The sequence below is a fragment of the Ranitomeya variabilis genome, chromosome 6 (assembly GCF_051348905.1).
Source record: "Ranitomeya variabilis isolate aRanVar5 chromosome 6, aRanVar5.hap1, whole genome shotgun sequence".
Taxonomy (NCBI): Eukaryota; Metazoa; Chordata; class Amphibia; order Anura; family Dendrobatidae; genus Ranitomeya; species Ranitomeya variabilis.
In genome coordinates this window covers 191112573-191127081 of record NC_135237.1, presented here as the reverse complement: position 1 = coordinate 191127081, position 14509 = coordinate 191112573, and the positions used below count along the sequence as shown (strand labels likewise).

The 14509-nt window shown below is 41.8% G+C and overlaps 1 protein-coding gene across 1 annotated transcript in view; it reads right to left on the bottom strand.

Moving 5' to 3' along the window:
* The window catches only part of ITGA9 (integrin subunit alpha 9), an 823989-nt gene that overhangs the window by 593828 nt on the left and 215652 nt on the right, over positions 1-14509 (bottom strand). The window contains exon 8 of the mRNA XM_077269347.1: positions 13085-13153. Within this exon, the coding sequence (XP_077125462.1) occupies positions 13085-13153 (69 nt within the window). The remainder of the gene's footprint in view (positions 1-13084; positions 13154-14509) is intronic.

Here is a 14509-nt window from a genome sequence, read left to right as displayed (position 1 = left end):
CATCAGTTTCATTTTCATTTTCATTTCCAGTTTGTTATATGTTTTGTCCAGCCAGACGTTCATTTTGACACGTATGTGCTGTTCTATTTAGTTAGCGCGGTGTTCTTATCCACGTATTTTGAACTGTCTCACTGTGTTTTCTTTATCACTTTATTTAAACCTGTGTGTAATGTTGAGTGTATTGTTGAGTGAAGTATTAACGGGTGTTACAGTTAAGGTGTTTATTCTTAAACTTACATTAAAGGTGACAGACAGAAAAACGTACAGGAACATAACATTACAGGTACATTTGACTTATTTACAGCTTAAACCATTTCATCTTGCCATGACACATGTCCAATATCAGAGATAAAGTAGGCAGCAAGTGTATCCCTCATTTGGGCAACTTTGACTGTAGTCCCCAGAGGGTGAGCATGATCCATGTTGTGTATTAGACTTTTTTGGCTCCCTCTTGTGGTCACTAGTGATATGACTCTGGGATTGTCTTTCCTCAGTTTGGCACCCACCTGGGTCGTTAGTCCAGGGGTGTTGCTATATGAACTTCCTGAATTCTTAGTCTGGTGCCTGGCATCGTTGTAATCAGTCCTTTCTGTTTGCTCCTGTCTGCTGGTCCTGGTTCTTGCAAAATTAAGCTAAGTCCTGCTTCCTTGTTTTTTGGTTATTTGTATTGCTCTTATTTTTTGTCCAGCTTGCACTAAATGTGATTCCTGATTTTGCTGGAAGCTCTAGGGGGCTGGTATTCTCCCCCCGGGCCATTAGACGGTTCGGGGGTTCTTGAATATCCAGCGTGGATATTTTTGATAGGGTTTTTGCTGACCGTATAAGTCATCTTACTATATTCTGCTATTAGTCAGTGGGCCTCTCTTTGCTAAATACCTAGTTCATTCTTACGTTTGTCTTTTCTTCTTACCTCACCGTTATTATTTGTTGGGGGCTTGTATCCTACTTTTGGGGTCTTTTCTCTGGAGGCAAGAAAGGTCTATATTTTCCCTTCTAGGGTTAGTTAGTTCTCCGGCTGGCGCGAGACGTCTAGAACCAACGTAGGCACGTTCCCCGGCTCCTGCTATTTGTGGTGCTAGGATTAGATATACGGTCAGCCCAGTTACCACTGCCCTATGAGCTGGTTTTTTGTGTTTGCAGACTTGGTATTTATTTCTAAGACCCTCTGCCATTGGGGTCATAACAGTATGCCAGGCCTAAGTTGAATGTTTAATGCATTGCAGAAGTGGGATAATAAGAAAGGAAATTCTGAGTTTTTTTTTTTTCCTCTCTTTCTTCCTCCCCTTTACCTCTGAGTGGCTTGAGCTTGCTGCAGACATGAATGTCCAGACCTTGATTACAAGTGTGGACCAGCTTGCTGCTCGTGTGCAGGGCATACAAGATTTTGTTACCAGTAGTCCTATGTCTGAACCTAAAATACCTTTTCCTGAACTGTTCTCTGGCGACCGATTTAAGTTTAGGAATTTCAGGAATAATTGTAAATTGTTTCTATCTGAGACCCCGCTCGTCTGGAGACTCAGCTCAGCAAGTTAAAATTGTTATCTCTTTTTTACGGGGCGACCCTCAGGATTGGGCCTTCTCGCTAGCGCCAGGAGATCCGGCATTGGCAAATATTGATGTGTTTTTTCTGGCGCTCGGATTGCTTTACGAGGAACCCAATCTTGAAATTCAGGCAGAAAAAGCCTTGCTGGCTATTTCTCAGGGCCAGGATGAAGCTGAAGTGTATTGCCAAAAATTTCGGAAATGGTCCGTGCTTACTCAGTGGAATGAGTGTGCTCTGGCCGCAAATTTCATAAATGGCCTTTCTGAAGCCATTAAGAATGTGATGGTGGGTTTCTCCATTCCTACAAGTCTGAATGATTCCATGGCGCTGGCTATTCAAATTGACCGGCGTTTGCGGGAGCACAAAGCCGCTAATCCTCTTGTGGTGTTGTCTGAACAAACATCTGATTTAATGCAATGTGGTAGAATTCAGACTAGAAATGAACGGAAAAATCATAGACGTCAGAATGGGTTGTGTTTTCACTGTGGTGATTCTACACATGTTATATCAGCATGCTCTAAACGCCTAACAAGGGTTGTTGGTCCTGTCGCCATTGGTAATTTGCAACCTAAATTTATTTTGTCTGTGACTTTAATTTGCTCATTGTCTTCCTACCCTGTTATGGCGTTTGTGGATTCAGGTGCTGCCCTGAGTCTTATGGATCTGTCATTTGCCAAGCGCTGTGGTTTTGTTCTTGAGCCGTTGGTAAATCCCATCCCTCTTAGAGGTATTGATGCTACGCCATTGGCGGAAAATAAACCGCAGTTTTGGACACAGGTAACCATGTGCATGACTCCTGAACATCGGGAGGTGATTCGTTTTCTTGTTCTGCATAAAATGCATGATTTGGTCGTTTTGGGTCTGCCATGGTTACAGACCCATAATCCAGTCTTGGATTGGAAGGCAATGTCTGTGTCAAGTTGGGGCTGTCAGGGAATTCATGGTGATTCCCCGCCGGTGTCTATTGCTTCCTCTATTCCTTCGGAAGTTACTGAGTATTTGTCTGATTTTCAGGATGTATTCAGCGAGTCCAGGTCTAGTGCTCTGCCTCCTCATAGGGACTTGTGCTCGAGCTAAGCCTTGCTGTTCTCGTGCCAGCGGGTTGCTCTTGCCCTTGCCTGTCCCGAAGAGGCCTTGGACACACATTTCCATGGATTTCATTTCAGATCTTCCGGTGTCTCAGGGCATGTCTGTCATCTGGGTGGTATGTGATCGCTTTTCCAAGATGGTCCATTTGGTATCTTTGCCTAAGCTACCTTCCTCTTCCGATCTGGTTCCTTTGTTCTTTCAGAATGTGGTTCGTTTACACGGCATTCCTGAGAATATCGTGTCTGACAGAGGATCCCAGTTTGTTTCCAGGTTCTGGCGATCCTTTTGTGCTAAGATGGGCATTGATTTGTCGTTTTCGTCTGCCTTTCATCCTCAGACTAATGGACAAACGGAGCGAACTAATCAGACTCTGGAGGCTTATTTGAGGTGTTTTGTTTCTGCAGATCAGGATGATTGGGTGACCTTCTTGCCGTTGGCTGAGTTTGCCCTTAATAATCGGGCTAGTTCCGCTACTTTGGTTTCGCCATTTTTCTGCAACTCTGGTTTCCATCCTCGTTTTTCCTCGGGACATGTGGAGCCTTCTGACTGTCCTGGGGTAGATTCTGTGGTGGATAGGTTGCAGCAGATTTGGAATCATGTGGTGGACACAGGAGAAGGCTCAGCGTTTTGCCAACCGCCGCCGCGGTGTGGGTCCCCGACTTCGTGTTGGGGATTTGGTATGGCTGTCTTCTCGATTTGTTCCTATGAAGGTCTCCTCTCCTAAATTTAAGCCTCGCTTCATCGGTCCTTACAAGATATTGGAAATCCTTAATCCTGTGTCCTTTCACTTGGATCTTCCGGTGTCGTTTGCCATTCACAACGTGTTCCATAGGTCTTTGTTGCGGCGGTACGTTGTACCTGTGGTTCCTTCTGTTGAGCCTCCTGCTCCGGTGTTGGTTGAGGGCGAGTTGGAGTACGTGGTGGAGAAGATCTTAGATTCTCGTCTCTCCAGGCGGAGGCTTCAGTACCTGGTCAAGTGGAAGGGCTATGGTCAGGAGGATAATTCCTGGGTGGTTGCCTCTGATGTGCATGCGGCCGATTTGGTTCGTGCCTTTCACGCTGCTCATCCTGATCGCCCTGGTGGTCTTGGTGAGGGTTCGGTGACCCCTCCTTAAAGGGGGGGTACTGTTGTGAATTAGACTTTTTTGGCTCCCTCTTGTGGTCACTAGTGATATGACTCTGGGATTGTCTTTCCTCAGTTTGGCACCCACCTGGGTCGTTAGTCCAGGGGTGTTGCTATATGAACTTCCTGAATTCTTAGTCTGGTGCCTGGCATCGTTGTAATCAGTCCTTTCTGTTTGCTCCTGTCTGCTGGTCCTGGTTCTTGCAAAATTAAGCTAAGTCCTGCTTCCTTGTTTTTTGGTTATTTGTATTGCTCTTATTTTTTGTCCAGCTTGCACTAAATGTGATTCCTGATTTTGCTGGAAGCTCTAGGGGGCTGGTATTCTCCCCCCGGGCCGTTAGACGGTTCGGGTGTTCTTGAATATCCAGCGTGGATATTTTTGATAGGGTTTTTGCTGACCGTATAAGTCATCTTACTATATTCTGCTATTAGTCAGTGGGCCTCTCTTTGCTAAATACCTAGTTCATTCTTACGTTTGTCTTTTCTTCTTACCTCACCGTTATTATTTGTTGGGGGCTTGTATCCAACTTTTGGGGTCTTTTCTCTGGAGGCAAGAAAGGTCTATATTTTCCCCTTCTAGGGTTAGTTAGTTCTCCGGCTGGCGCGAGACGTCTAGAACCAACGTAGGCACGTTCCCCGGCTGCTGCTATTTGTGGTGCTAGGATTAGATATACGGTCAGCCCAGTTACCACTGCCCTATGAGCTGGTTTTTTTGTGTTTGCAGACTTGGTATTTATTTCTAAGACCCTCTGCCATTGGGGTCATAACAGATCCAGTTCCAGTTGCTCTTTTGACAGGATGTAATTATGCAGAACAACACACGCTTTCACAACCTCTTCAATTGTCTCTGTTTTAAGATTGATTGGTGTTCCCAAAATGTGCAATTTAGCTGCCAGCAAACCAAAGGCACACTCCACAGTTTTTCGTGCCCTTGTCAGTCTGTAGTTGAAAATCCTTTTGCTGTGATTCAAGTCCTAACTTGAGTATGGTTTTATGAGGTTGGTACACATTTGAAACGCCTCATCCCCAACAACAACAAATGGCACTGGCGGTCCTTCAGTGTTCTTAAGAGGTTGCGGCGCTGGAAAATTAAAATTATTAGCATACAAATGTTGTCCCATGTCAGAGTTTTTGAAAGTCTGTGAGTCATTTCTTCGTCCAAATGAGCCAACGTCAATGGCGATAAATCAACATTCAGCATCAGCAACCGACATTAGAACAATGGAAAAGTATTTTTTATAATTGAAGTACTCGGATCCACTTCCAGCAGGTTTAAGAATCCGAATGTGTTTGCCATCCACAGCCCCCACACAGTTGGAAAAATTACAAATTTCCTTGAAATTTTCTTCATTTTTCAGCCAGAGATCAGCTGTGGGTTGGGGCAGGAATTCTGCACGCAGAACGTCACACAATGCACGGCAGGTGTCTCCAACAATCCCAGAAAGGGTGGACAGTCCAATCCGAAATTGAAAATGTAAAGATCTTAAGGTCTCTCCGTGTGTTGTATGTTATATATTTTAAATTTCAACACTCCAATTAATTAATACGAATTATAGAGCTATTGATATGGTTTCAATCAGCTCTAAATATAATTCACCCACATGTGTTCAGGGGCCCATCCCCCAGTTGTTTACTTTCTGCCATGTGTCCTACATTAAGCCCCCTCCTCCAGTTGCAAAAAACTGGTTAATCAGGTTTCATTGAGGATTGAGGGGATGTACCTTTGCGAGTGGACAAGAGACTGGTGACATCATTCCCCACATGTGGGGGCTGGACACACCTCTGGTAGCTGGAGAGATATAACAGAGCACATTGTGCTGGGGCCCTCTCTCTCTTGCTTCCTGGACGATGAGTGATGGACTTCTACCTTGAGAGTGTAATGTATGACTATTGATTATGTGCTATTTTGAGTGACTGTTTAAATTTATTATCTTTTATTAAGTAAATTCATTTTAGTTTATTCAATTGTTGTGAGAGCATTTATTTATTCATCACAATTCTTTGAACCTTAAAACACTCCGGTAGCCAGGAATCTGTGGAAAAAAAAAGAAAATGGGGAAAAAAATCAGTACATGGCTTTTATAAGAAGAATAATAATTACAGGAGTTTCTTTTTCAAAATTACATACCTTAGGGTCACCAACAGAAGTTCCTCAGCAGGAATTGCCTCACGTAGTTGCGTGTCCTGCCTGGTGATGGATCCTCGCACACGATGCAGCAATTCTTCTTGGAAGCTCTGTTCCAACATCCTTGTGTATTCCATCTTAGCCTAACCTTGAGATTGTTGATCTTTTTGAACAATTTTGGTTCTCAAGTCCTCAGAGAGTTATCTTCTCCTCTCTCTGTTTTCCATGCTTAGTGTCACACACAGACACACAATTCAAAGGTTGAGTCAACCTGGTTTCAGTTTTTATATTGCCCATACCTGTTACTAGCCACAAGTAAGTTTGAATGAGCATCACATACTTGAAACAAAGTTGTTTACTCACAATTTTTGAAAGGTAATAAATAGGTGAAAGCGGCGCTGATGTCTCAAAAGTGTTAATTACCTGCAGCGAATAAAACACCACAAGATTGCGGGAAATACAAAATAAAATAAGATACAGTAATTAGCGCTGGCATAGCCAAGGTGTATCTTATAACTAGATGCACCGTTGTGTTCAATAAAGTTTGCAAAAAAGGCATAGAGGGTAATCTAGTGAACAGATACTATAGCCTATTGCTGTGTCCGAGATGTATAAAAATTGTAGTTCCAGATGTATATAGTCAATTCATATAGAAATAAAAAATCTACATAGTCAATACCTTGAAGCATGTAAATTGGTAGTTTCCAGACGTTCTCAAGTATGGTAAGTCCGATGAATGTAGTCTTCTCAGCATGGTGTCGGAGAGCTGCCCCGGGCCGGTGACAGCTACTCCGTGTGTAAGATCCAGTACGGGACGGAGATACTAAGTCCTGAGACAGAGATGCAGCACAAGGTACGAGTGGTGAGGGTGGCTCGTCTAGGACCTACGTGACGCAGTGAATCAGGTGACCGCCCACGTGACTGGAGGATAGATACGAACCACGGTAAGGACCAAAACCGATGCGTTTCGGAAACACCTGTTTCCTTCCTCAGGGATGGTCCTTACACCGATTAAAGATCCTTATATGACTTCAGCAATAGGTTGCTAATAAAAGCTAAAAAGCTTGACCTCTCTGTTAAGTCCTCTGGGGATCAGCGTGTCCAATAAAAAAATCTATTTACTTTCAGTCCTTGACATAGATTTTATATAGTTCCCACCTCTCCAATGTGGGTGTACAACTTCAATACCAGATATTTCCATGGTTTGAACCAATCCACCATGCAGTTCGATAAAGTGCTTGGAGAGTGGATGACCTGTAAATTTTTTCTTTATGTTACGTATGTGCTCATTGATTCTAACCCTCAGAAGCCTTTTTGTACGCCTTTTTTGCAAACTTTATTGAACACAACGGTGCATCTAGTTATAAGATACACCTTGGCTATACCAGCGCAAATTACTGTATCTTATTTTAATTTTTGAAAGGTGCCAACAATTTTGTCTGGCCCTTTTTGGGGGTTTGTGTGAAATTATGTCCAATTTGTCTTTTTTGTTTGTTTGTTTTTTGCGTTGTTCCAAACACACAAAGGCAACATATGTATAACAAAACATGTGTAACTGCTACAATTTTCTGCGAGAAATACTTCATTTTCTGAAACAATTTCAAGAGTGCCAACACTTTGACTTTATATGAGAACCCATCTGTGAGCTCATTCTGATAGTACAGTTTATGTCTCTTATTTTCCTCAATGTTGTGAGCTCCTCTCATCTGTTTTATAGTTTTATGACTACAAAGTTTAGCTAAACTTCTATGTGGTCATAAATCAGCTGAGAGGGGCTCAGGAGAACAAAGAAAAGAGTTACACAAACTTAAAAAAATATTTTAGACAAAATACATATATTTAAGTAAAAAGAATTGCTCCCTAAAGGTGTCCATATCCTTTAAGACCCTTTGACAAGGACTGATAATGGTCAAATGAGCATTCAGAAGAAAGCTCATTCCAAATCACTGGCCCATGCAAACATGGAAGTCATGGAATGGAATCAGCTGTTGATGGTTGTTACTTGCATGTAAAAAAAAAGAGCCTTAGCAAGCACTGATCAACTTAGTTACATCATCATTGGGGGCAGAAATATGCCCGTGTAAACCGACCTTTATTGATTATGGATTCCAAATAAAGACAGGTTTATAGGAAGAGATTTCTGCTCACAACCATCAACGATATAACTGTGAAGAATAAGGAAGAGGCTAACACCTTCAGGCCTGGCAAATCTCATAGGGTTTGTGGCAATTGTCACGAGAACACAATGAAATAAAGAACTTGCTCAGTAGTGTGATTAAGCTGGCTGAATACAGGGAATGTTTTTTCTTATTATGCACTATGTATTCTGCTATTCCCTATCATTTTAAAACCGTCTACGTTTATACATGGAACTCCTCTATAAGGGCTATAAATAAACAAACTCTTCAGATTTCTTTGGAGAGTTTTGGAACTCACATACCTGTATATTTTCTTTGTTCTCACAAGTGCTGACTGAACCCTAGAAACTTCTAAGTTAGAGTTAGAGCTACTCCTACATGGCCAAGTCAATTGTTGCTTGTTGAAATCTCTTTTACAGTGGCTGATGCAAACTGAATGGGGTCTAAGTGTTGCCCAAAATACAAAGATATGTAGGCAGTCATAAAATATGCTGTCAGCTAACAAATTAGCAATTTATAATTTGTGGGCTGATTGCTGCCATATTTACATTGGCTAATGATTGGGAAAAGCGTTTTAACGAACACTGATTCATATATTTATGGGCACTGTCATTTGCCAGGTGTTAGGCAAAACAGGCAAAACTTTAAAGGGAATCTGTTACCAGGATTTTTCCCCTTTATCTGAGAATAGCATGATGTAGAGATTCTGATTCCAGTGATGTGTCATCGGGCTGCCTGCTGTAGTTGTGATAAAATCACTGTTTTATCAGTAAGAGATTATGACAACAGCACTAGTAAACCTGCTGCCATGTAGTCCTCCATAGTCATAATAAGCCATATATCACTGTAATCAAGGCGTTTGCCCTGTAAGGTTGCAGCCGGACAAGTCCTGGATGGAGTATTTGTGTCACCGAGGTGCCTAGCCTCATTGATCTGAAAACCGGAGAGCAGGCTCCAGCATGGATTGTACTGAGAGGATTTTTTATGGGCCAGAAATTTGAGTCCGGGTTTTAGGAATGACTGGAAGAGCTGGGCAGGGCTGGTCATTCCCATCCTCCAATCCAAGAGGTACTGCTGGTGTAAAAGGGCAGCTGAACTGCTCCATGATGTTCTGTGTGTAGAGGGTGATTGACCTTGTATATGTGCTCAGTCTCTTTCAGAGGCTGAGTGAAGGACTAACATCTAAACGAATGAACCTGTGCTATATATTGTCTGCTTATTTTCTGTTTGGTTCTGTTATACCTTTTGTGCCCAGAAGAGGTTGCTCTGTATGGACTTTATCTGGAAGTTTATGGAAATAATAAACTTCACCTGTTCTGGACCCGACCACATTGTCTGCCTGTGTGAACGCTACCGGCTACCAAAGAGATAAATCCCTACATTATGCTGCTCTCTGATGGGGCAGCGAAAATCTAATGAGAGATTCTATTTAAGTATTATAAAGAGCTTTTCTCTTTCAGCTCAACTCTAAAAGTAATAGAAATGCAAAAATACAAAATTCCATTCTAATACTGTCATGTATATAATCTGGAAATCTCTATTGAGCTACATGCAGTTTTTTTTTATAGATATTGGTATATGAATAGAGCATAGATAGTTTTCCGAAGTCAACTTGTACAATTTGGCTGCTGAGCTTAGTGATCACAGCTGACAGATTACAGCAATATTAATTACCAAATACTGACTTGCTTTAACATTCAGTCAGTACCAACTTACTATTAAAGCAGTGACGGAGAAATTCTTTACTAATTCCACAAGGACACTTCACTAATCTATTTAATGGTTTGCTTTAGCATATTCAATAACTGCCCATAGTCATGTTAATGTTCACTTGACAGTGATCAATGAGCACAATTGCATATTAGTGACATCGATCTTGTAACATAATTCAAGAACCTGATGGTCTTGAGGTTAAGAGTGACAGACTGTATTTAAATGGCTAGTACTTAGGAGGTAGCTAACTACACATCACTAATAAGAGCGGTACAGTGTTGTCTTTATCCACTCTTGGCTATGGCAATCTTGGACTTGTTATATAGAGTACAAATACGTAAAGAAAATTTTTCTATAAAATATGCCTCAGCCATTTATAAATTTAAAGCACTCTCATCAAAGTTTGTATCCTCTCAATATATTGCAGTCACCATATTATACAGCACTGTGTACTTACAATTGCTCATTTTGCCTTTCTACCCAGTTAATTCTTCTTTTTTCCATTAGGTCCATGACATCACGAGAATAAAAACAGACTAGCTGAATGATAAGCTCTATGTAGAAACAGGAAGTCTAATTTCCCTGTATGACTCATAAGTCACTGCAAAAGTTCCCGGCAGGGGGAGGAGGAAGCAGCTGGGTCAGGAGTTGAAGAGGGGAATGATTTATGCAGGGACAATAGGCTTTCTGTTTCAACACAGAGCAGACAAAAGAGATGAATTAGATGGTTAGAAAGGCAAAATGAGCAATTGTAAGTACACATAATATGATGACTGCAATATATTAAGAGGCTTTTAAAAACTGTGATGGGAGGAGTAGTGCTTCTCTAAGAAGGAGGCTGCTGGATTTTTTTGTTTTTGCACTTTTGTTTTTTCCTCACCTTCTTTTAAGAGCCTATACTTTTTATTTTTCCATTGACATAGGCATATGAGGACTTGTTTTTTGTGGGAGTTTTTAGTTTCAATGGCACCATTTACTTTACCATGTAATATATTAAAATCCCAGAAAAAAGTGTGCTGAAATTGTAAAGATAATGCAATACCACCATTGTTTTCTGGGGAGATTTGGTTTTCACGGCCTGTAGGCTATGTGCACACGTTGCGGAATAGGCATTTGTTAATTGAACACCCTGGCACCACATGGTCTGAACAGCGAGGTAGAACTGTTTGCGTTTAACCAATGAGGGAATAGTAAAAGATCTGGCATAAGGGGAAAAAAAACAAACAAAAAAAAACATCTGGCATCTTACAAAAAGCACACATAATGCACTCCATACCATCCCTGATGAAGGAATCAGAGATTCCGAAATGCGTTGGAAAAGTGGTGTGGTGTGCTTTCCGCAGCCGGTCACGTGGTCCATCACGTGTCAGTGACGTCACGCAAGGTCCTGCAGCCAGGCTGCACCTTTCCGGCTCTATCTGAGGACAGAGCCTGTATTGCCTGTGCACGGCAGATTTTTCTCTTTGCTGGGGAGGTACGCCTGTCACCGGCCGGGACGGCGCCCCCCACACTTTAGTTTTTCTAGTTGCCCAGCACCTTATTATTCATCCCTCCTTGGGACACTCATTTGAACTGTGACGTGAGATCAAACCGATGCCCTTTGAAGGACCTTCTAGGATTCAGGAGATATCACCCATATACAGCACTAAAGACGGAGGTAATACTTTTTCTGCACCTATGGCAGGATTTTTTTAAGTTCTATACGGTGTTATTCATTTTATTTTACTGGAATTTTTAGCGCAAATATTTTTATATTTATTTCTACGTTGCGGAATAGGCTTAGGAATTTCTGCTGCAGATCCTGCATCTCTTGGCAGAAAATGCAGGTGCGGATTTGTCGCGTTTTTGTGCGGATTTTTGCATTTTTTGTGCGGATTTGCTGCGGATTTACTGCGTTTTTCTATAATGGAATGGGTACAAAAACGCTGCAGATCCGCAAAAATGAAGTGACATGCTACTTCTTCTAATCCGCAGGGTTTCCACACGGAATTTTCCGCACCATCTGCACAGCGTTTTTTTTTCTCATTGATTTACATTGTACTGTAAATCAATTGCGGATCTGCGGCGTTTCTGCACCGCAAAAAACGCTGCGGATCCACAGGAAATCCGCAGCGTGTGCACATACCCTTATTGTGCATGATCGTCCAGGTCAGTCTGATTACAGCAATACCAATACCAAATATACATACCGGTAGATGAAAAAACATTCAACTTTTTTTGCTTAGTGTCATCATTTTCACAAACCTGTAACATTTTTCAATTTCTTTTGTTCATGTTCATTTTCTTTTGTGAGTGCTTGTTTCATGCACGGTGAGCTGATGTTTTTAACAAGATCAATTTTGTGTATATACAATTCTTTGATTGCTTTTTACATTATTTTAGGGAGGTAACTAAAAAAACCCCGCAATTCTGGCATTTTGATTTGTTTTTCATTACGGCATTTACCAAAAGGATTAATTAGTTCCACATTTTAATATGTCAGGCTTTTATGAATGCGACAATTCCAAAAAATGTAGTTTTTTTCTTTAGATTTAACAAGGGAAGAGGGGTTGATTTGAACTTATGCTTTTTTTTATTTTTTATATTTTTAAAAAACATTTTTCTTTATTTTTTACATTGTTTTAGTTATTTTAGGGGACTTCATCCTTTAATCATTTAATTGCTTACACTATATACTGTAATAACACAGTATGGCAGCATAAAGTGAAAATGTTGGTTTCCTATGGTGCTCAGCCTATAGCTGAAATTCACAGGCGGACTGAGATGCAAGTGTCAGGGGTCTTCAGCAGGGTTAAGAACACTCATTTCCTAATAATCTTTTCAGTGTAAACAGACTGTCGATCCCCACACTCATTTCCTAATAATCTTTTCAGTGTAAACAGACTGTCGATCCCCCAATGATCTTATGTGCAGCAAAAGATCAGCGTCCTTTGTAAACAAGACTTGCACTGCTGAGAACTATGGCAGCCTATGGGCACTGAGCAGTCAATTACAGATCTATTACAGATCGCTCAGTGTACATCGTTTACTGCAGCCTGCATGTGTAAATAGGCAATTAAATGGCCGCCAAGTGGTAAAAATGTACCAATAGGTGATTATATAGGTGATATAATGCCGCCAGTCAGTCCATGTAAATCGACCCTTAGTGAACGCTGAGTTTGCCCCAGTACACATTAGTACTCTAGAACATCAGCTATCACTGCCAAGAACACATTTTTATTGCATATAGCCAGTCATATTGCAGAATGCCAGTATTATCACATTATAAATTAGCAATAATCACGAATGTAAGCTAAATAGAATGCAATATAAATGATCGCAGAAGAAACCCACAAAATAATCAGACCACTCACCTTTTTCCCCAAAGCTTGAAAAATCCTAACAAGTGATCCAGAAGCTCTATCTGGTCTGAAGATGTAGACCTAAAAAATGAGATGTAGTTTTTTACTTTTCTTTGCCCTCACACCATAGTTACATAACAACTTTGGACTTTTTTTTATCTTCCTCACACATCACTGACATATTTCTGTTTGGGGGCACATATAAGGTAGGAGTAACAATTTGTATTTCAAAATACTATTGCATTGTATGAGGGTTTATGACATTTCATTTACTCTGTTATAAATAATCTACCGTACTTGTATTCTGCACTGACATGTACAGTTAGGTGCAGAAATATTTGGACAGTGACTGAATCTTCGTGATTTGGGGTCAGCATGACGCTATTTTTTATTTTAAAATGAAACAACTAAGATGCGATTGAAGTGCCGACTTTCAGGTTTAAAGAGGTTTCAAAGTAAATTTTAAATAATAGATCTAGGAATAATATTAATTTTCACAATTGATTGTGTTTAAAAAAATGCTCCTGTGCTGAGATAATCTTACAAATGTGCAGGGGCACAATTTTATTTTTGTAAGTGAGACAACGGAAGTGTACACTTTCAAGTTTAATTAAGGGCTGTCCCACACGTCCAGATAATTCCGGTACCGGAATAAATCGGTACCGGAGTTATCCGTGTCCGTGTGCCTGTGAACTCACGTAGGCCATACGTGCGGCACACGTATGGGGAGTGGGTACCACACGGAGCGTGTGGTACCCATGCGTCTGGTACCCTGCATCGTGCTGAAGCCGCGATTCATATGTTCCCTGCAGCAGCGTTTGTTGCAGAGAAAATATGAATAATAGTGTTTAAAATAAAGATCTATGTGTCCGCCGCCCCCCCATCCCCTGTGCGCCCCCCCCCCCCTGCTGTTCAGAAAATACTCACCCGCTCCCTCGTTGGCTGTCGCTCCTTCCTGGTCTGGCCCCATCTTCTCCTGTATGCGGTCACGTGGGGCCGATCATTTACAGTCATGAATATGTGGCTCCACCTCCCATAGGGGCGGAGCCGACTATTCATGATTGTAAATGAGCGGCCCCACGTGACCGCATACAGTAGGAGGCGTGGGGCAGAGAGGAAGGAGTGACAGCCAACGTGGGAGCGGGTGAGTATTTTCTGAACAGCGGGGGGGCGCACAGGGGGTGGGGGGACGGCGGACACATAGATCTTTATTTTAAACACTATTATTCATATTTTCTCTGCAGCAAACGCTGCTGCAGGGAACATATGAATCGCGGCTTCAGCACCATGTGGGGGGGACAGCGCTTACTGTAGCGCTGTCTCCTGCACGCACACGGACCCCAGACGGAGAACGTCCGTGTGAGGTCCGTGTTTTACACGGACCCATTGACTTTAATGGGTCCGTGTAATACGTGCGCTCCCACGAACACTGACATG